Source organism: Brassica napus, chromosome A9 (genome assembly GCF_020379485.1).
Source record: "Brassica napus cultivar Da-Ae chromosome A9, Da-Ae, whole genome shotgun sequence".
In the NCBI taxonomy this organism is placed as follows: Eukaryota; Viridiplantae; Streptophyta; class Magnoliopsida; order Brassicales; family Brassicaceae; genus Brassica; species Brassica napus.
In genome coordinates this window covers 4,980,584-5,002,779 of record NC_063442.1, presented here as the reverse complement: position 1 = coordinate 5,002,779, position 22,196 = coordinate 4,980,584, and the positions used below count along the sequence as shown (strand labels likewise).

The following is a 22,196-nucleotide window of genomic DNA, read 5'->3' as shown; positions in this document are numbered from 1 at the left end:
ATTTTTTTTTAAAATGGTATCCAAATATATTTATAGTATATTTATAGGGATAGTCCTAGTATTTATTATTACATTTGAGATATTTTCTTATCTAAAACGAGAATAGTATGGTAATTCAGGTATGTAATAACAGATTTGGGTTTAGCAAGTTTAGATAAATTCTCTACTCCTTATAGTTATATTAACGGTTTATTTCGGTTAGCTCCGGTTTGATTTGGGAAAAAAAGAAAACAGAATTAAAGTAATCACGTTTTCGATTTAATCTGAAACTGTTAAAACTCTCCTTCCGGACAAAAAAAAAAAAACACAAAAACCAAACCTACCAGAAAAGCTCGAAAAGGAAAATCTTTTTTGATGAAAAAGGAGGAGCAGACAAGACGAAGATTCGCTTTAGGGTTTTGTCTCCTCCTCCGTCGAATTCGTATGTCTGATTCTCTCTCTCTCTTTTTCTTTCTCAAATTCGCGTGAGGTTTACGGTGGTTGAATTTTTACCAGACGGCGTGGAGGAAGTGTGTGTGCGTTTTCAGAGATGGCGCATAATAGCGTTAACATGGTAGCGACCAAGACGAAGCCTCAATCGTCGCGGAGTTGGGTTAGTATAGTCGCGACGGGAGAGAGTGAGGCGCTTGATGTTGATAAGTATGCTATCATGCACCGCGTCCAGATCCACGCTCGTGATCTTCGGATTCTTGACCCGAATTTATCTTACCCGTCTACTATTCTTGGCCGTGAGAGAGCCATTGTGCTCAATTTGGAGGTGAGGATTGTTCGGTACTTCATTCTAATTTGTTCTTCAGACATTAGTTTTCTCTGTTTCTTTGTTTGGTTTCACAGTGGGATTGTTTTGTGTGTGTGTGGTGTGATGCAGCATATCAAGGCGATTATCACTTCCGAAGAGGTTGGTTTTCTTCTTGATTCCTTTGTATCAATTGTTCAAGAAATTGCTAGGCAGTAATTAGGTTCCGTAGCTTATGACCGATTGTATCAATATTCAAGTAATTAGGCTCTTTATATAGAGGATTAGCTTATGACCTATTCTATCAATGTGCGCAGCTTATGACCTATTCTATCAATGTTCAAGAAATTGATAGGCGGTAATTAAGCATTTTATAGAGGATTAGCTTCGAGACGGGCATTTATGCGCAGCCTATGACTGATTGTATCAATGTTCAAGAAATTGCTAGGCGGTAATTAGGATCTTTATAGAGGAGCAGCTTCAAGACAGGCATTTATGCGCAACCTAGACCGATTTTTAGAACATTGAGTTAGATGAAACCTTATCTCATCTTGTATTAGTAACGATTACATTTACAGGTTTTGCTTAGGGATCCATCGGATGAACATGTTATTCCAGTTGTGAAGGAGCTCGAAAGACGCTTACCTGTTGGTAACGAAGAACACCATGGTCAAGGAGATGGGAAAGAAAGCTCAAATGCACATAATGACGCTGATGCTGGTGAAGAAGATGGTACCTTACTATCCTCCTCCACAAGCTCTTAGCTTTTCATTACAGGTTTATTGAAATCTCTGCTTGCTTGTTGCATTATAGAATCCCCATTTGAGTTTCGGGCGCTTGAAGTTTTCTTGGAAGCAATCTGCAGCTTCTTAGCTGCAAGAACAACAGAGTTGGAAACAGCTGCTTATCCTGCTTTGGATGAACTTACCTCAAAGGTAAGGTACACTCAAACGTTTAAGTATCAACGCTGTTCCAGTTCTTAACAGTGTTTTTTTTACATTCATCTTTGTAGATTAGTAGCCGTAACTTGGATAGAGTTCGGAAGCTGAAGAGTGCAATGACTCGGTTAACAGCTCGAGTTCAAAAGGTAAGAGATGAGCTGGAACAGTTGCTGGACGATGATGATGACATGGCAGATCTTTACCTTTCGAGGAAACTCTTCAGCGCTTCCTCAGCGTCCACTAGTCCAAATTACTATCTCACTTCCCCAACAATAGGCTCCAAGATCTCGAGAGCGAGCAGAGCGAGTCTAGCCACAGTTCGTGGGGATGAAAACGATGTTGAAGAGCTTGAGATGTTGCTCGAGGCATACTTCATGCAAATCGACAGCACTTTGAACAGATTAACAACAGTTATCTTCTTGCTCCTTCATTGTGTCTTTTTTTATTCTTTAAAAACTTTTCTTCTTCCAGCTCTCAATTTTTATTTATTTTTGGTGCAGCTACGTGAGTATATCGATGACACAGAGGATTACATCAACATCCAGCTAGACAATCATCGTAATCAGCTGATTCAGGTAAGTGAATGTTGAAATTTTTCTATCATCTTCATGAGTTTCTTTTCTTGATCATCTTTTAAAACCTTGCAGCTGGAGCTTGTGTTGAGTTCTGGAACCGTTTGCTCATCGTTTTACTCTCTGGTCGCTGGAATATTCGGGATGAACATTCCATACACATGGAACAATGACCATGGATACATGTTCAAATATGTATGTAACCAAGTTCTTGATATTTTGCTTGATAAAGATACATTAATTAATAAATCTCAGGACTAATGTAAATCCGGTTTTGTTGTTGCAGGTTGTGATTGGTACGGGGATGTGTTGTGTAATCTTGTTCGTGTTCATTATGTCGCATGCTCGGTACAAAGGGCTTGTGGGAAGTTAAAGAGATACTGCAGAAAGCATTGAGACTTGTAATTGTAAAGATGAGCGTGACTCTTCTCTATATATACATCATTTTCTTACAATTATATCAATATAAACCAAAGTTTTTTTTATAAGCCAACAAGCTTTTGGCCCATATTAGCATTCAAGAATCATAGTTTATGTTATTTAGTTTGTACTTTAGTCTCTTCTTTGTGTTATTTATGTGTTCCACAGAAGTAGAATACTTCAAGTTCAAGCTTCCACAAATTGTGTTTGAGTTGAGTTTTGGGTTCTCCTCTTTGCTTCTTCTCTATGAGTTTTTGGCTTCCACTAGACGTAAAAGAAGGTAAGTGGGCTTGGGCTTATACTGGACCTGAGGCTCTTGTTATTTATTTCCCAAACAAATATTTGTAAAATCCAATTAGTTTCTCAGCCGGTAAATTAAGAGCTCTGAAATAAAAATTTATGAATGCTAATGACCTAAACGTTGTCTAAAGATAATGCAACAATGCTTTCGTGTTTCCACACACATTTTACGGATTTTATAATTTTAAACAATATAAAAGTAAGAAAAGTATAAAGTATTGTTGACGTCATCAATTCGCGTGGAGATTTGAGCCGGAGGCTGGAATCGTCGTCGACTCAACAATAAAATAGTAAGATTCCATTTATTTTATTTATTTTTGTACCTTTTCCTAATATAAAATTGGTATAACTAAAATAATATGATAGATTCTTCCACTCTGCAAGGAACCTAATTGGCTGACGGTTGACAAATATATTAACTATTGGCTGACGTAGTAGGAATTGCCTCTTGGAACAACACAAAAATCAAATTTCATTTATTATAAATATTTTACATAAATAATCTTTTATATAGTGTGGTCCGTCGCGTCACAACAAGAATTGATATAAAGCAAGGGTCCGTACTACAATATAAATCAATTGATATAAATTAAAAAATTGTCCATAGCACATCTAACATTTTCCTCCCACTAATCAATTACATGTTCGCTTATTTCAAACGAAATTACATTTATTTTCATCCTTTTTTTTGCTAAAATGTAAAATATCATTTCAAGAAAATGTAAATTGAAGTTTATAAATTGTGAAAACGAGATTGTATGAACGAAGACGCGCATGAAAACTATCTATATTTTATTTTCATATTTTAATATTTTTGAATAAAGTTATTGTAATGTTCAAACAAACATCATTAGAGATTGTATGAACGAAGACGCGTATAAAAACTATTTATATTTTATTTTGTGTGTATTGTATGGATAAAAACATGTCAATTTAACATATAGATCTAGACATGTATTAAGAGATAAGATCATATATTTATATTGTGATAAAGGAGTATGTTCTTATCTCCTAATCCTTTTATCACATGATCTTGTTTCCTAATAACATGTAGATCCTTACAATTTTTAGAAGCTTTATGCCTCAAGTGCTTCGCATTTGGATAGTGGAATCTTATTCAAAATTTTAATAATGCTAGGTTTCATGATGCCAGCTAAATCTTATATTGTACTCCATATTTTTGGCATGATAAAATATTATTTTTTTCTGTCTCATTTATAACATAACATAATCGAGCACATGAAATGACAAATAAAATTGAAACATCAACCAAAACTTGGTTTAATTAAATAGTGAGTATTAGACAAAAATAACGAAACTTGAGTTTTTGTAAATTTTATGATGTCGTCATAAATTATGGAGTGGAATCAGTTTTATTCTAAATAAAAAATTCAGAAGTGACTTGTCGCAGCATCACTACCACTCGAATCAACAGAAATTCAGAACTACTGTCCCTAAGGTTAAAATCGGTGCTAAGCTCTATAGTGTCGGAAAATCAATCAGCTTTTATTCCTGGAAGGGTTATAGCAGACAATGTATTGATTACTCATGAGGTTCTACAGTTTCTAAAGACATCAAAGGCAGAAAAAAACTGTACAATGGCAGTCAAGACTGATATGTCCAAAGCCTATGATCGAATAGAATGGAGTTTTGTACAACAAGTTCTACAGAGACTCGGCTTCAATGCAAAGTGGATCAACTGGTTAATGCAGTGTATTACTACGGTCTCCTACTCCTATCTAGTGAATGACTCTGTCTATGGAGAGGTGAAACCTTACCGGGGCATTAGACAGGGGGATCCCTTGTCTCCCTACGTGTTTATCCTCTGCAGCGAAGTCTTGTCAGGTCTTTGCAAGAGTGCAGAGAAGAAGGGATTACTCCAAGGAGTCAGAGTAGCAAGGGGAAGTCCGAGAGTTAGTCATCTGCTTTTTGCAGATGACACGATGTTCTTCGGTCTAGCTTCGGCCACCAACTGTGAGATTCTGATGAAGATCCTAAAAGACTATGAACGAGCCTCAGGCCAGATGATTAACAAGTCGAAGTCCTCTGTTACTTTCTCAAGTAAGTCTCCCCCTGAAGTCAGAGAACAAGCGAAGTCAATATTGGAAATTACAAAGGAAGGTGGCTTGGGTAAGTACCTAGGTTTGCCTGAACATTTTGGCAGACGGAAGAAAGATTTGTTTACTTCTATTGTTGACCGAATCCGTCAAAAGGCTATCAGTTGGTCCTCAAGTAAGCTTTCTCGGGCTGGGAAGCTCACTATGCTCAAGGCAGTCCTCAGTGCCATTCCAACCTACACAATGTCATGTTTTATGCTCCCAGTCAGTTTATGTAAAAGAATCCAATCAGTGCTTATGAGGTTCTGGTGGGATGGAGCAGACGAAAAGAAAAAGATTTGTTGGGTAGCTTGGGATCGTCTAACAAAACCTAAAGAGATGGGGGGACTAGGCCTAAGGGATATCCAAACATTTAATCAAACTCTCCTAGCAAAATTGGCATGGCGGCTTGTTACAGCCCCTGAGAGTCTGCTAGCACGGGTGCTTTTGGGAAAATACTGTCATGGTAAGCACTTTCTAGATGTGGATTCTCCTAAGGTGTGTTCCCATGGATGGAGAGGAATCCTATTTGGAAGAGACCTTCTAACGAAGAACCTAGGGAAAGCAGTGGGTAATGGGCAAACAATACGACTCTGGAAAGACTCGTGGATTTCACTTGATAAGATGGTGAAGCCTATGGGACCTATCAAGGAGTCTGATCTAGACCTCACTGTCTCAGATTTACTAACAGATGATCTAAGTTGGAACAGCAGAAGAATAAAAGAGGTTTTACCTGAGTTTTTGGAACAGATCATTTGCCTGCAACCAAGCCGGAAAGGAGCTGAGGACTCTTACATATGGCATGCGACATCCTCTGGAGTTTACTCTACAAAATCAGGGTATTTTGCTGCTTCCACTCCCTGGTCAGAGAAATCAGAGTCAAGTCAAGCTGAGGAGTTTCATTGGATCAAAGATATTTGGGCAGAGGAGTTCTCACCAAAGATGAAAGCCTTCCTCTGGGCAGTAGTGCAAAAGGCAATCCCTATCGGAGAAAACCTATATCAACGAGGTGTAAGATCGGCTGCTCAGTGCCTTAGGTGTAATGAACATGAAACAAGCACACACTTGTTCTTTACCTGCCCCTTTGCGAAGAGAGTTTGGCGGTGTGTACCTCTACATTCAGCAGTTCACATAGCTGCGGAGTCAACCTTCAAAGAAGCTATTGTCAAGTTCCGTAAAGCTGTTTGTCTACCACCCTCCGGTTTTACACTAAATATTCTTCCTTGGATCTGTTGGGTCCTTTGGACATCAAGAAACGCTCTTGTTTTTTAGGATAAACGAAGCAATCCTGAAGACATAGCTTTGAAAGGGTTAAGACATGCAAAGGATTGGATGGAAGCGCAAGGAAAAACATCAGAGTCGAAGATACCTCCCAAACCGAAGGAAAGCAAGGATCGACCTCCAGATTCTTCAGAGAATCCTCCACCGATCGTGTGTGCTACAGACGCGGCATGGAATGCAAGCAGAAAGACGGCGGGGCTGGGGTGGACCTTCTCCGGACCGTCCTTAACAGCTACAACGCAAGGGTCGAGAATCCAAGCCTCAGTCAACTCTCCGCTGATCGCAGAAGCCCTGGCAGTACGAACGGCCCTCTATATGGCGCTGACTTTGGATTTCACGAATCTAAAAGTCTGCTCCGACAATTCAACGCTCATTCGAGCCATAACCAGCAAATCTCAGTCAAAAGAAATCATTGGAATCGTGAGTGATATCCAAGTGATCTCCTCTGAGTTCGCAAGCATCTCATTCTCGTTTATCCCTCGATCGAAAAATTCTGTTGCCGATGGGGTCGCAAAAGCGGTGCTCCTTTCTTCTTTTAATTTGTAATGGACCTTGGGTTGGGCTACGGTTTAGGCCCATCTCCTCTTTTATTTAGTTTAATGAAAGTTTAAGTGACAAAAAAAAAAAAAAAAAAACTTTGTCCCTCAAAACGGCGTCGTTCTCATACTAGAGCGTCTTAGTAATTTCCTAAAATAGGGTAGTATCTCATCCAATCAGAACCGTTACTACGGACGAAGATAGAGGGTATTTTGGGTAATTCGTCTCGATCTCTCGTTTATAAACGAGAAGGACATGAACCGCTCATAATAATATCTCCTTTCTTTCTCTTGTTGCCTCGATAATATATTACAACACATGTGTTCAGTCTGTCTTTTTCTTTTTTTCTTCTTCCCTAAATATTATTGAGACGAGGAGATTCTTTTTAGTTTCCTAAGTTTTTTTTGTTTTTTGCTTAAGGAATCTGTCTCCCTATCTTATAGATCCATCAGGTTCTTATTGCTCCTTTTAGTTATTTTTTGTTTCTTTTTCTTACTGATCATTCGAGTAATAAATGATGCATCAGAATGAATGGCTAATAAAGACTTTCTTGCAGGTTTATTTTCAGCTAGTTTCTGTTATTGTCTCTTGCTCCTTTTTAGGGTTTGTTTTAAAATTAGGGTTTTGATTTTTTGATATTTCACCTTCAAGAGTATGATATGAATTATTTATCTTCGTCTCTTTTTCTTTCACTCTGATGTGGGTTTAATTAGTTTTTTTCCCCAAAAAATTAAACTAATTTTTTTTGTTAAGTGTCCATATGTTTAAACTTTAAACCAAGTTTTGGTCGGGAGAGAGGTTATTCCGAAAAACATTCTTGGACAGTGGTTTACATGGAAAATTATAAACTAGTCAAAACATAAGAATCTTCAATGGTGTTTTCTTTTAGATTTTGTTTTTATTTGTGAGAAAACAATGATTCCCTTAATTAGATCTTGTTTGGGAAATCCACATTGTTGTAATCACTTATCAAACAAGCTGAATTTCCAGGTTATGATGATACAAGTCTGTTGAACAAAAAAGATGATACAAGTGTTATCAAGTATAAATGATCTCTCAAACAATTCAGAATTTGCCTTTTAGTTGTTTGAGTAAGAGAAAAGTACAATCAGAATTTTGCTTTTTAGAGGCCACAAAAAATGTTGTTACAAACTAACCATAAGTCATTTTGGTTGGTACTTTTGTCCTTCTCAACAACAGTTTTTAGTACCCAATTATTGGCCTGTACTTTGAATCTCTTAACTCCATGAACTATTACCTCCAATGCAGTTTTTATTATTTTTAGTCTTACGTCATTGCTTTTCTACTACTGTCTACTGACATAGATTTTGTAACTGCTGCAGAAAGGTTCTTGCTCTTGCTCATTCTTGAAGATGGACAGGGCAGACACAAGTGGATTTATCAGTGGTGGGAGATGTTTATATCTCAAGTTGCTTTTATGTTTATAATTATTTTACAAAGTGTTCTAAGTATTCCTATTTTTTGGCCATTTTATTTCCCCTTCTGTCGTTCTTCATATGGATTTGAACTGTATTGCAAACCTAGACAATCTCAAAGATACTGCTCTCACCTTGAAATGCCTTGGAAGCAGCTCAGGGAGATTAATGGGGAGCTCTCACCACCACCATAACCTTTGTTCTGATGTAACTACTTGTCCTGATGGTGGTTGCCGGTTGGTTCTCGGTTTAGGTCCAACACCTCCCTTGTACTATAACAATGTCAGTGTTAATAACAACAACAAAGTCTCAGCTTCCTGTGGAACGGTTCAGGGGCTCTCATCAGAGGGTAACTCAATCTTGCAACTCGGTCCTCCTTCTGTGACCATGGACAGTTTCAGCGGGCTTGATTGTTCCTCACTGACATTTACATACACTAATGCTTATAATTCACAGCTGAGCCATCATGAGTCAGAGTTCTCCCTAGGCGCTGCTTTCTCTTACAGGACAGCATCTGCCACATCTTCTCATAACAGGACGACCAATCCAAAGAAGTGCAGATTCATGGGATGTGGGAAAGGAGCTAGAGGAGCATCAGGGCTCTGCATTGGCCACGGAGGTGGGCAGAGATGTCAAAAACCAGGCTGCAACAAAGGTGCTGAGAGCAAAACCACTTTCTGCAAAGCACACGGTGGAGGAAAGAGATGCCAACACTTGGGATGCACAAAAAGCGCTGAAGGGAAAACAGATTTTTGCATCTCTCATGGAGGTGGAAGAAGGTGTGGGTTCCCTGAAGGATGTGCTAAAGCTGCACGTGGCAAATCAGGACTCTGCATCAAGCACGGTGGTGGCAAAAGGTGTAGGGTTGAAGGATGTAAGCGAAGTGCTGAGGGACAAGCTGGTCTTTGTATATCACATGGTGGTGGTAGGCGTTGTCAGTCTTTAGACTGTACAAAAGGAGCTCAAGGGGGTACTAACTACTGCAAAGGTCATGGTGGTGGGAAACGGTGTATCTTTGGTGGATGTACTAAAGGAGCTGAAGGTAGTACTCCTCTGTGTAAAGCACACGGTGGAGGGAAACGTTGTATGTTTGATGGAGGTGGGATATGTTCTAAAAGTGTGCATGGTGGGACGAGTTTCTGTGTAGCTCATGGTGGTGGGAAGAGATGTGTGGTGGTGGGGTGTACTAAGAGCGCTCGTGGGAGGACTGTTTGTTGTGTGAAGCATGGTGGCGGGAAACGGTGTAAGTGTTTAGGGTGTGAGAAGAGTGCACAAGGTAGAACTGAGCTGTGCAAGGCTCATGGTGGAGGTAAACGCTGCTCGTGGGGAGGAGGTTTGGTATGTGAGAAGTTTGCTAGAGGGAAGAGTGGTTTATGCGCTGCGCATAATAGTATGGCTCAGGATAAAGCTGGAAGCAAGATTGGTTTGATTGGACCGGGACTTTTTAGTGGTCTTGTCTCTACCACCACTGATTATTCTCTGTCTGGAGTCAGTGCGGTCTCTGATTGCACTGACTCCATTGACCGCTATCCGCAGCAGCATCTTGAGAAAAGACAGAAGGTGATGATACCAATGCAGGTTCTTGTGCCTCCATCTATGAAATCTTTAAGGTTTTCAAACACTGAGAGACCTGAAACAGACAATAAGAGTAGCAACAGCAATGGGAGGAACATGTTGGACTTTATGATTCATGAGGAGAGAGTTCATGGTGGTGGGCTTATGTCTCTGCTTAATGGCAGCCTGAAGCAGACACTAAAAAGGTAGAATCTATGTAAAGTTTATGTAATATGTATAGTGTTGTGGGTTTTTTTGTTTCCTTTTTTCTTTGGTCCTTTGTATATTCATGGTTCTCTCTGTTTTGAATTGTGTTATCTTGAGTCTTGAGTCTCTTGACCATCTAGTCGGTGGCTCGAACCCAAGTCTTTGTTTATTTGATTATTGGTTTGGAATGTTGCAATGTAGTAGAAGTGTTCTCGTTGTTTTGTTACTTGTGTAAGAAGCAGAGCTTGTTACTTTTGTATATGATCACTGAAGTTTTATAGTTATGAACATGTTATACCAAAAACAACAAAACCATGAAACGCACAACCAAACTATACAATGATTTGAATCGCATCGCACTCTTTCCCAACTTAAATATTTTCTGTTTTATTGTTTTTTATTATTAATTACTTATATGTGCAAGGTGCTTGCATCATACATGAGTCAGTGCTTGTTAAGCAAGCACCCATTAAAATAAAATAGAAAAAATGAAAATATAAAATATAAAATAGATGAAGAAAGACAATGTTGCTTGGCTCGGCAACACAAGACAACTACTAAACCTAATCAAAGATCTATAGAGAAAGAGAGAGGCTATATAACTTGGAGAAAAAGGCTCTCGATTGCTAAACTCATAAATAATTAACACAACACCAATCCTACTAGGTTTAGGCCACACGTACATATAAAAATGTAGATGTCACACTATGTACTTCAACATAATTTGCTTGTAATATTGAATTTTGTTATCTTAAAACCTTTTTGTTGCCTTTAAGAACTTAGGACTGTTATCACCATATATTATTACTAGAAACATTGTTTTCCAAGCTGCCGGTCTCTTCCATCTGTAAAAGGAGAAATTTATTCTTATATATTTGTTGAGTTATAAATTATAAATCAGATAAACTTTCAAGAAAGAAAGAACAAACGAAAAAAGTTAGTTTGGTCTCTCTAACTTTTTAAACACACTATAAGCCTTTCCCCATGATTATTTGCCAATGGGGGCTTATTTTTTTAAGTCTCATTTGCATGCATCCAGTGGTAACATAATCATTACTATTTCCCACTTCTTAATACAAAAACGTTCTAATGCTTTGGATTTTGTTAGTCAAAACTCTAATCGTTTCTACCAGTAAAGTATATTTAGGTTATAATATTGTCTTTTGATAAAAAAAAGTTATAATATTGTTCAAATGATGCAAAGTATGCTGCAAATTCATCCCAAACTAGTAGATGAGGCTTTCCTCCTAACCTTCGGTATATTAGGCAAAAAGACGATATATATATATATAAATTTAAATTGTATTGGTAATCAGTAACCAATAACTTAAGGGTTGTGATTGAACTGACCATAAATCTATTATTTATTTTCACCATATTGTTTCATTGGTTCATATAACATATTTTCGTGAATTATTGTTGTGGTTATCGTAAGGAGAATTATTAATTCAAATCAAAGATAACTAATTCAGTATTTTTCTTTTTGGAATACTAGGGAATTCGGGGAACTAATTCAGTATTAAAGTGTACATATATTTGAATTATAAAAAAAAATACAACAAGACTAGAGATTCTTCCCTTTTGTTCTGCTTCTTGCTTGCAAATTGGGATTACTAATCTTACAACACATAACTTGTAAGAATGATGTCATTCTCATTCTCCTTTTCCATTTTTTCTTTTTGATACAAAGATTTTAGAAATAATTGCCCACTAAACCTTTTCTTTTTTGGGTGCTTCTGTCCTCATTACGGTAAGCTTACTTCGTCAAGATCATCTAAAGACAAAAACACTTCATCCAGACATGAGAGTTCTGCCCCATCATCATCCTCTTCTTCACTGGAATTTTGTTCATACACTCTGCATATTACCCACTTGCTATAATCCTGTTAACAAATATCCATGCCACGTGGAGATCAATTTTGTTAACTAGAAAACTTAAAATTAAGGCAAGATGACCCTGAAGTTTTGGGAGCTTGAACCAGTTTATTAAGAATTTTTATATATCTAGATATTTTTTTTTTTTTACAAATTCTAAGGTTTATGTTTATTTAAATTATTTTAAATTTTGGCACAATAAGTCAATGTTTCACTTGCGTAAGTTTATGACCGGTCCTAAGTTTATGTTAGCTTATGAACAATATAGGGAGCTTACTGGTTTATGACTAGAACTAGTAGAACCACGGCTTGATCTCTTAGAAGATCGACCAGATGAAGAAGAGGAATCTGGGAGAGAATATTCTTGCATGACCCAGTTAGTCTGAGAATCCCCGAGATAGAAAGTCAGATACTTTTTTATACCCACTCTCTTGTGTGTGGAGCTTGTGAAAACTGGCTCGTCTATTCCCATTGATTCCCAATACCCATTGCTTGTCACTCTTTCTTGCGTCTTTCTACTGTAGAAGTACCATTGCCTCCCTTCCCCCAAAGCTTTCCCTATAATCATACGTAAACAAAGTTAGTGTAAGAAAAATTGTCAGTACCTAAGTTTAGCCAAAAAAAAAGAAGATAAATTGTCAGTAGTATATTAATTACATGTGTATTTGTTGTTATATATGTCCACGTACATGTTTTGGTGTGTATATGATTGATTGTGTTTGTGTATCATGAGATTGAATGATTAAATCGGTGCATATGTATGAATATGAAGAAAGCAATATTAATAATTACAGTTCACCAATTAATAGATTCCTTCCAAAAGAATTAAAAGGAAACTTATTAGGTAGAGATTGGCACTATTAGTATTTGTGTGTATGGTAAGATTTTGGAAACAAAAACAATCCTTAAAAAGAGCAACCCAACAAAAGTGTACTGCTAAAGAAAAGACAGATTAGTTACTTAAGTTGGTGACTTGGTGAGTTGGTGACAACCATCAACATATTGTCAACTAAACATATAACATACATGATACACACTCACATGCATGCATACATAGATAGAGTCAATTATTAAAAAAAAAACAATTCGTAAAAAAGGCTTGCAATTATAAATATGTTGCATGATACGTATATGCAGGCCTGCGTATATGGAGAGGGATATCAGATATGCATGTGAGTGTACATACCGGGAAGGTCCCAAGGATCGTAAGGGTAAAGATCGAGGTCAGGGATGACGTCAGGATGACAAGGCAAGAGTGAAGCTCTACGGTGGAGGAAGTGGACGACGAGCTCTTCGTCCGTGGGAAAGAATCTGAATCCCGGTGGTAAATTCATTGATAACGATATTGATCTCAGTATCTGCTTTACATGTACATACACATGTGGTTGCGTGTGTGTGTAGAAGAAGATTAAATAAGGAGAGTAGATATACAAAGAAGATGATGTGGAACCGGAGAAAGTGTGTAGGAAACTGAGGTATATATAGGAGATATGAAAAGAAGATTAAGGAGAAAGTGGAACAAGGAAGTTGGCTTCTTTAATTCACTTGCGCACACAACATACATTAAATTAACACATTTTTTAAAAAAAAATATTTAAATAATAAAGAAATACATAGGAGAATAATGGTAACATAGAAGTAACTAAGAGCATCTCCAAAGGCACTCTATTTTTTCCTCTATAATTTACACTAAAATAGAGTAACTCTATTATAGAGTTAAATTTGCTCCAATGGTTCACTCTATAATAGAGTGAAATATAGAGTAATCCTATTTTTTTACTCCAAATATAGAGTGAAAAAACAAAAATACTCTATATTTCACTCTATTATAGAGTAACTCTATTATAGAGTGAACCATTGGAGCAAATTCAACTCTATAATAGAGTTACTCTATTTTAGAGTGAAATATAGAGGAAATTATAGAGTGTGATTGGAGATGGTCTAATAAGAGCATCTCCGATAAGAACATGATTAACTTCAGTTTCTTAACCAGAGTTTTTAACTTATGATTTGACATTTTTTTACATTTTTCAAATAAGAAATGACTCTTATATCTCTTAACCGAAGTTAAGAACTCCAGTTAAGAGACTTGAGTTAATCATGGTCTAAAACTATCTCTAACCCGAACCTATTTTTTCTTCTATAATAATTCTCACAAAAATAGAGTAACTCTATTATAAGGTAAATTTTGTTTCAATAGTTACTCTATTATAGAGGAGAAAATATATGGATTTCATTTTTTCACTCTATTATATTTGGAGTGAAAAAGTGAAATCCCTCTATTTTTTCTTTTATAACAGAGTAACTATATTATAGAGTTACTATTGGAGCAAAACTTACTTTATAATAGAGCTATTTTATTTTTATGAGAATCATAGAGAAAAAAATAGGTTTGGGTTCAAGATGTCCTAAGACTCTATTTTTTCTTCTATAATTTATACTAAAATAGAGTATTTCTATTATTGTGTAATTTTTGCTCAATAGTATTACTCTATAATAAATTAATATTATTAAAACAAAAGTTATAATAATATAATTACTCTACTTTAATGTAAATTATAGAAAAAAATAGAATTTCATTGGAGATGTCTAAATGCAATAATGGAAGTAATCGATGTCAAAGAGGTATTTGAAAGCTTATTTTACGGCTTAAGTGGATCTTACAATTTTGGCTGCTGTTATTCTTTTTCTTTTTGCTTTGATTTGATTATTTATATGTTTGCTAGTAATTAAACATAGATACACAAAACTACAAACAAAAATATACAATTCCACAACGTAGCAGAGCTTTGAAACGGAATAGATATCTGAATTTCTAATATTTAATTTTCAAAAAAAAAATTCTAATATTTAGTCATATTGAACCAAATATTACACATGTGAAATTCGGTAATTAATTAATATTTAAGAACTAAAAGTCGAGAGAAAGAGGCAGGCGGAAACGAGAGGTGGGCAGGATTGGATACTTCCACGCAAAAGGGTATCTTCTTTCTTCTTCCTCCTAGCCACTAAGAAGAAGATTCTTATCCATTTCTTCTTATTATGTTACCATTTCGTTAACATCTACATATTAAACTGTAGTAAACATAAACTCAATACTTTCATGTTTGTTTTATAAATACTCGTTAGAAATTGTAAATGCAAGATCCTATTCTTTTCAAATAGGGTCCCTTTCAAATACTCTCTCTGGTTTCTTTTAAATGTATTTTTTTTCACTACAAGAAAACGTAGCAGTAACAACGGTATTTTACGAGGAAATTATTTCCTCGTAAATTTACATAAGCTTTACAACGCAATTACGACGCGACATGACTTCGTTGTAAACTCGATGGTAATTTACGACGAAATGTATTCGTCGTAAAGTTAATGTAAGTTTACGACGAAAGTACGTGGAATGCAAAATAGTTGTAAACGTTACATCGACATTACAACGAATCATGTTACCGTTACATAAAGGTGAAAACGTGTATTGAAAGTGCTTTAACTTACCTAAGTTCGTTGTAAACGCGTTGTAAATTTTCCATGTAAAATCCATGTAAAACTTACCATATTTCTCTATATATATGTCATTTCCCACAACTCTCTTCCTCACAACACACAACTCTCTTCCTCACAACACACAACTCTCTTCTTCTCGAACCACCAATTACTATTTCGAAGATAACGATAACGAACATGAGTCATTCGTCTGTCTGCCAATTCAGTAGAGCGATAAGGAGAAAATGGAGGGAAGTGAAGTTGGTTTATACTTGAGTGAAACCTCCGACCATCGTCAAAGGTTCCTCTCAAGTACAAACCAGCTGCACTTCCGTCCACTTTCTCCTTGTCGTTCCACTGAATTGGCAGACAGACGAACGACACAGGTTCCTTATCGTTGTTTTAGAAATAGTAATTGGTGGGGTAACAACGCAATTACGACGAAACCAAATTTCGTCGTAAACGCCATGTAATATTACGACGTAAGTACGTCGAAAATGAAATTTTACATCGATATTACAACGAATCATGTTACCGTTATATTTAGGTGAAAAACTTATCGAGTTTCGTTGTAAAGTCGTTGTAAAAAAACTATGTAAAATCCATGTAAACTTTCCCTTGTAAAATCGTTGTTATATTTCAACTACCCAACTCGAAAATTTCTCTATATATATGTCATTTCCCACAACTCTCTTCCTCACAACACACAACTCTCTTCCTCACAAGACACAAACGGAAAAAAAAAAAATTTAAAAAAAAATAGTAGAAAAAATGGTCGGTGGCGGTAGTATTTACGAGTTACGAAGTTGGATGTATTTGCACAAAGATTCCGACGGGAGAGTGACGAATGCATTTCTGAACGGGCTAGAGACATTCATGCACCAGGCGGGCTGTACACCGATCACGCAGGAAAGCGGTAAGATGTTCTGCCCCTGTTCAAAATGCAAAAATTCGAAATTTGCACGTAGTGAAACTGTATGGAATCATTTAGTAAACAGAGGATTTACACCACAGTATTACATTTGGTATCAACATGGAGAGGGTTATGGGGGAAATGAAGCTAGTAGTAGTAATGCTAATTTTGAGGATTTCATTCTCGGTGTTTAGGGTTAAGCGTCGTAATTTCGTCGTAAATGGAAAAACGCGGGCCTGGTAATTTCGTCGTAACTCGAAAAACACGGACCTGGTAATTTCGTCGTAAATTAAAAAACACGGGCCTGGTAAATTCGTCGTAAATGGAAAAACGCGGGCCTGGTAATTTCGTCGTAAATTTACGTCGATTTTACGACGAATCCTAATCTATATAAGGGGACGCCGAGAGCGAGGCTGCCTCGCTCATTCCTCCCAAATTCCTTTGCTCTCTCTAAGGTAAACTCTCTCTTCTCTCTCTCTTTTTTTTTTTTTAAATTAGTTTAGGTGATTAGTTAGGTAACGGAATTAGTTTAGGTGATTAGTTAGGTAATTAGTTTAGGTGATTAGTTAGGTAACGGAATAATATTTTTATTATGTCGTAACTGATAAAATTTATTTTAATTTTTTTTAGATGGCTCCTAGAAGAAAATCCAGAGCACCTAGTTATAGAGATTTGTTTGGCGACGATGGTTCCGGTACATCTTCTTCCGGTCCATCGTCTTCTGGTCCATCATCCTCCACCGCAGTTCCAGACTCTCAGCCTTCTCAGAGAGTTGCTTGGAGTCCTCCTCCACCGCAGATGCCTCCACCGCAAATGCCTCCACCGCATATGCCTCCACCTCCTCCTCCAGCGGCTGCACCTGAGCCTGTCCCAGAAGGTGCAGTTCATCCGGATTTGCGTGTGCCTTCATATGCCCCATTCGCGAGATATACGATAGAGGATTTGCTTGCCCAGCCCGGACGAGAGGGTTTGGATGTTCTAGACCCCGATAGACCCCGAGGAACTTATTGGTAAGTTATTAATTTTTATTACATAAAAATTTAAAATATTTTTATTTTCTAACGGTTAAATTGTTTTCCTTTCAGGTTTGGGGCTAATAACCGTGTTGGCCGGAGCGTTTCGAAAACGATTAAGGGTTACTACGACGGGGCATATCCGAACTGGAGCAAGACTCCAAATCACGTTAAGATCACGTGGTTTAAAATGTTTGCGGTAAGATTTTTAAATTTAATTAAATTTTAACTTTTAAATATGTATATATTTTTTAAATATTATTATTAATTGTAATTTTTTCAAATTTTTTGTGTTTCAGCAAAAGTGGCATTGGTCTTTGGGAATCACCGAGATGGTGAAGGCGGAATTCGTTGCAAAAGCAAAGATCCGCCTCTGCAACACAGTCTCCGATTGGAAGGACAAGTGGGAGCTCGACGGGTATGAGGGAAAGCCCACTGAGCTCACGACGGATGTGTGGGATGGCCTCATCGCCTATTGGAAGCACCCGTCTTCGATCAAAAAGGCCAATTCGTGCTCGGCTTCTCGAAGAACGAAGGATAAAGATGGTAATTTGCCCATGCTTCACAGAACCGGCCAAAAACCACATGCAGGCATCCGTCTAGACGTTGTAAGTTTTGTTTTTAAATATTTATTTTAAAATATTCAATTAATATAACTTTTAATATTTTTTTTTTGTAGTTGGAGAAGACGGGAGTCTTACCATCTCTGTCTGACCTATTCAAGATGACTCACGCCACATCCGACGGAGTTTTTGTGGATCCTGCATCAGAGAAACTCGCTCAAGCAGTGGCTACTCGGATTGAAGAACGGGAGACGCAACTAACTCAGGAGTCTCCCGATGGATTACCCGTCACATTGTCCACCGAAGAAGCCGACCGAATCTTCGAAGAGGTAGTACAACTAAAATTTTTTTTTTCATTATTTTTAATAACTATATTAATATATGTTTTAATTTTATAGCTGGCTCCTAGAAAGAAGGGCCGAATAGTCGGTATAGGCTCCGTTAACCAAGTTGCAAGGGCAACTTCGTCATACACTTCGAGACGGGATGAAGAGACTTCTCAGATGAAAGCTCGAATGGATAGCCAGCAGGTTCGTTTAGACTCTCTTGAGGATTTGCTAGACGTGATGGCCGTGGGAAACCCGGTTATGCAGAGAATGTTGAGTCAGAGACGAGCCGCTCTTGGGTTGCCAGTACGAGATCCCCAAGAGTCCGATCCAACCCGTCAACAGCCGAGCAACCCCACCGACTACTTCGATGATATGTAGTTTTTTTAATATTTTCGGTTTGTATTATGAATTTAAATATTATGACTTTTAAATGCTTTTTTATAAATGTTTTTTATTTTCATATTTCGTTTTAAAATTAAAATTATTTAAAATTCAGAATTTTAAATAAATTCAAATTTTTATATATATATATTTGAGGTTAAAAATAATATTCAAAATATATTATAAAACGAAACGTCGATGTAGGCTCGACGTAAACATTTACAACTGATTACCGTCGAAAATAATTACGAGTCTTTTACATCGAAGATTTTACGTGGTCTTTACATCGAAATGTTACGTGGAGTTTACATCGAAATATTTACGAGGGTGTTACAACGAAAATGTTTACGTGTGCTTTACATCGAATCCATTACGTGGAGTTTACCACGAAATTTTACGTGTCGTTTACGACGAATCTCTGCCCTGCGCTTTACGAGGAATATATTTCGTCGTAAACTTAACAAGTCATTTACGACGAAACGTCGGTTACGACGGGCGTTTTACGACGAAACGTGTTTCGCGGTTCATTCGTCGTAACACCCCGTTTACGACGAAATTACAACGTATATTGCCCTCGTAAAAAATATGTTTTCTTGTAGTGTTTGTGTTTCACATATTTTTTAAAAAACTTTTAATTTTGATTATAAATATATTATTTTTTGATTCTCTATTTCCCATCATTTAAACTAATAATATTTCAAAAACAATTATATTTTTAAGTTACCATTATTAATTGATAAATATTGCATAAAATAATCAAACATGTACATTTGTAAAATATTCTATTTTATTTTTAAAACACTTATCTTATCTTGATGAAACAGAGAAAATATTATAGTGCTCGTTTTACAAGTTTTGAAACATTAATATAACACAATTTGAATACTTTACAACTTCCCCAGGTAAATATAAATATAAGACTAACAAAAAAAAGTAAGACGTCATAGAATACGTACTCGGAATTGAGCTAAAAACATTGATGTCACGTTCATTTACAATATGCTAAGTTCTTTAACGGAATAAGAAGCAATGCATTTAACCTTTCAACTTGTAAACACCAACTAGAAAAACTCAATCATAGTGTTCACTGTTTACCGTTTAGGACATTTTAGCCACGTTTTAACGGTCAGTTTTCTATTGTATTAATGTAGTCCACATTTTACGCCAAAGACAAAATTAGCTACAAACCAAAATAAATAATGCTATATTATTACATAATGTTTTTAATAATACTAGAAATTTATATTTGGCAGGAGTATTTCGAGGTCGAGGAGTGATGATGACACTTCATGCTGAGATCATGCACCCGCAATGGCCCACGTGGCGCACATGTAAATGGGTTTGGCCGTCAACCATAGGATTGTAGGCTCCACTTTTCTCTCTACCTTTGCCTTCATTTTGAGATTTTGTACCTTTGTATGTACCCAATACTCTCTCATTATTACACTCTATCCTATTTTTATCTGAACTTTAAGATATTTTCCATATTTTATATATCTCTTATAAATATTTGCACAGGTACTGAATTTTGATATGTGAAATTCTGATAACTAAGATTGAAAATATTACGCTTAAATTTTGGATGAAGAGATAGATGATTTCTTTAGATATTTTGTATGATTTTATATAGTTGACACAAGTATTAAAGTAGGATACAAATATAATAATGTCGACCAAGCAGCTAAAACTGAAAGAAATATAAATTAGCCAATCAAATTTTGACGCATGTTTTGGATGATACAACCATAAATTTGTAGATCAATGTGTTTTGGCTTTACTATAGCCGCAAGATTACCACACAAATCAAAATAGAATCATACATCTGTCAATTGTTAACAAAGATTTTGGCCTAAATTTGACAAAGAAACAATATTGTACAAAAACATGTATATATACGCTAAAAACTAAAAATGTGTTTTTAATAAATAACGGTTTAAGTATGTATGAAGAAAACTTTAAAACTTATCAATCTTTCTCATATGCAGTCCCCCTCAAGTAGCAATCAGTGGCTTTTGTTATAAAATTGAGATCCACACAAACTCAAAGACTGCTCAAAAGATTGAGAGTTCAACTGAATTCTCTTCTTAGGACCCACTACTTCTCTCTTAAAATAATTGACACTACTGTTATTTAGTTGCTTCAAACAATTGTCTGGTTATTGTAATTATTATTATTAGTATTTTCCATGTTTCTAAAACTTACTAAGCAATCCATCAGATGAATTAAAAAAGGAGAGCATAGCAGTAGACAAGCCCCAATGACTAGAAGTGTGTTGGTGCTCTCCTCAACTTTGCTTCAGATTTCTCCAAGGTTACAAAAAAATACTTTTGGTATATGATAAAAATGTGAAAATAGCATTATTCTTTATAAAAGGGTAGAATCGTCAAAATACATAATATTGTATTGAGGGGTTTGGGGCTTTGGATGATCTATTGCTTACGCTTACGCACGCACATGCCCACTGCCACACGCGTGATCAAGAGATCTTTGTCTTCTTTAGTTTGTCCTCAACTATCACTCAAATACATTTTCATTATTTCATTAGAGTGTCAATTATCTTATATTGTTTGCGTTTATATTAATGCAATAAAATAATAGAAAACTTGAAAGCTAAGATGAGTATGAAGTGATCCAAAAAGTACATCAAACATACAATGAATTGAATTTAGTTTCATTAGATGGATTACATAATTACTGTTTTAACTAGCCAAATATTTTAATTTTAGATGAAATATAAAATAATACAATAAATTTACAATTGGATAGCTTAAAAGACACCAAATATTAGAAAAGGTAGTCTTATTCTAATAGTAACAGACTAAGATTTTAAATAAATGGTGTACTAATGTCTTTGATTAACATGGAGTACGTGGTGTTAATAATGAGAAGTGTGATATTGTTACTAACAAAAAAAGAAGAAGCAATGAGCAAATCAAACTTTGCGATATTAATTTACTATAAAGAAAGCCTTAATTTAATTAACTTTTAATTAATGGATGAGAGTAGAGTGGATTGGATTGGATATAGTTTCGGCTAATTGTTGTGTGCAGTAGACGTAACCATCAGGCTAATGGAAGTTAGGCAAAAACCAAATTCAGACTCGTCAAGGCACTTCATACTCATATATTCGATCTTTTAAATTGTTCTTTTTGCAAAATGCTTTAGTTCTTATCTTTAATATTTTTAAGGCTTTTTAACCATTCTTTTAGCTATTTTTTTATATAGCTTGACTTTTCGTTTGTTTTTTTGTTTGAATTTGTGTTGGATATTGTTTTACATCTAAATGAACATATAATATATAATTCACTATTTCAACAAAACTCATCTATTGACTGTAAAAATGAAAGAATTTGTGGGCAATCAATGCAATCTAAAGTAGTAGAATCATTGTTAGTTGCACATCACACATCATATCCAACACATAAAAGTTTTTTCAGTGGAAGTCATATTTGTTAAATAACTAGTTAAAAATTGTTACATCTCATCAAGTATCCAAAGGATTTGACTACTTCCACTCCTGGTAAGACCTAATTATTACATTAGGCAATAATCATTCCTAAATCCA

The 22,196-nt window shown here is 36.0% G+C and overlaps 4 protein-coding genes across 5 annotated transcripts; 3 read left to right on the top strand and 1 right to left on the bottom strand.

Moving 5' to 3' along the window:
• The first annotated feature begins 304 nt into the window (after positions 1–304).
• LOC125577756 (magnesium transporter MRS2-2-like) lies at positions 305–2,737 on the top strand. Of its 2 annotated transcripts, XM_048739499.1 has the most exons (9): positions 305–421; positions 496–757; positions 869–898; positions 1,315–1,468; positions 1,550–1,671; positions 1,749–2,087; positions 2,178–2,252; positions 2,325–2,444; positions 2,536–2,737. In XM_048739499.1, exons 2-9 carry the CDS (start codon positions 530–532, stop codon positions 2,620–2,622), a joined length of 1,155 nt encoding a protein of 384 aa, XP_048595456.1. In that variant the 5' UTR covers positions 305–421; positions 496–529; the 3' UTR covers positions 2,623–2,737. The 2 variants fall into 2 exon arrangements, 1 of the variants encoding a protein (XP_048595456.1); XR_007316138.1 differs by lacking the exon at positions 2,536–2,737 and having other exon boundaries at positions 311–757; positions 1,749–2,088.
• Positions 2,738–4,567: 1,830 nt separating this feature from the next.
• LOC125577992 lies at positions 4,568–6,892 on the top strand. Its single transcript, XM_048740219.1, has 2 exons — positions 4,568–6,247; positions 6,338–6,892. The coding sequence occupies exons 1-2, from the start codon at positions 4,568–4,570 to the stop codon at positions 6,890–6,892; spliced, it is 2,235 nt and encodes a 744-aa protein (XP_048596176.1).
• A 263-nt stretch (positions 6,893–7,155) lies between these two features.
• LOC106371742 lies at positions 7,156–10,368 on the top strand. Its single transcript, XM_048739498.1, has 2 exons — positions 7,156–7,335; positions 8,227–10,368. The coding sequence occupies exon 2, from the start codon at positions 8,401–8,403 to the stop codon at positions 10,081–10,083; it is 1,683 nt and encodes a 560-aa protein (XP_048595455.1). The 5' UTR covers positions 7,156–7,335; positions 8,227–8,400; the 3' UTR covers positions 10,084–10,368.
• A 1,211-nt stretch (positions 10,369–11,579) lies between these two features.
• Positions 11,580–13,454, bottom strand: LOC106371744 (NAC domain-containing protein 104). Its single transcript, XM_013811841.3, has 3 exons — positions 13,142–13,454; positions 12,233–12,513; positions 11,580–11,963 (listed from the first exon to the last, which is right to left on the bottom strand). The coding sequence occupies exons 1-3, from the start codon at positions 13,287–13,289 to the stop codon at positions 11,826–11,828; spliced, it is 567 nt and encodes a 188-aa protein (XP_013667295.1). The 5' UTR covers positions 13,290–13,454; the 3' UTR covers positions 11,580–11,825.
• Positions 13,455–22,196: the final 8,742 nt, after the last annotated feature.

What these genes read in the sequence shown, in the direction of transcription:
- LOC106371742 (XM_048739498.1), top strand. Translation starts at nt 8,401, where the DNA reads ATGGATTTGAACTGTATTGCAAACCTAGACAATCTCAAAGATACTGCT.
- LOC125577992 (XM_048740219.1), top strand. Translation starts at nt 4,568, where the DNA reads ATGGCAGTCAAGACTGATATGTCCAAAGCCTATGATCGAATAGAATGG. An exon ending in TTGTCAAGTTCCGTAAAGCT is followed by an intron (nt 6,248 to 6,337) that starts GTTTGTCTACCA and finishes CTTGTTTTTTAG; the next exon opens with GATAAACGAAGCAATCCTGA.
- LOC125577756 (XM_048739499.1), top strand. Translation starts at nt 530, where the DNA reads ATGGCGCATAATAGCGTTAACATGGTAGCGACCAAGACGAAGCCTCAA. An exon ending in CCATTGTGCTCAATTTGGAG is followed by an intron (nt 758 to 868) that starts GTGAGGATTGTT and finishes GGTGTGATGCAG; the next exon opens with CATATCAAGGCGATTATCAC. An exon ending in TGGATGAACTTACCTCAAAG is followed by an intron (nt 1,672 to 1,748) that starts GTAAGGTACACT and finishes TCATCTTTGTAG; the next exon opens with ATTAGTAGCCGTAACTTGGA.
- LOC106371744 (XM_013811841.3), bottom strand. Translation starts at nt 13,289, where the DNA reads ATGAATTTACCACCGGGATTCAGATTCTTTCCCACGGACGAAGAGCTC. An exon ending in CGATCCTTGGGACCTTCCCG is followed by an intron (nt 12,514 to 13,141) that starts GTATGTACACTC and finishes GTATGATTATAG; the next exon opens with GGAAAGCTTTGGGGGAAGGG. An exon ending in CTAGTTCTAGTCATAAACCA is followed by an intron (nt 11,964 to 12,232) that starts GTAAGCTCCCTA and finishes ATTTGTTAACAG; the next exon opens with GATTATAGCAAGTGGGTAAT.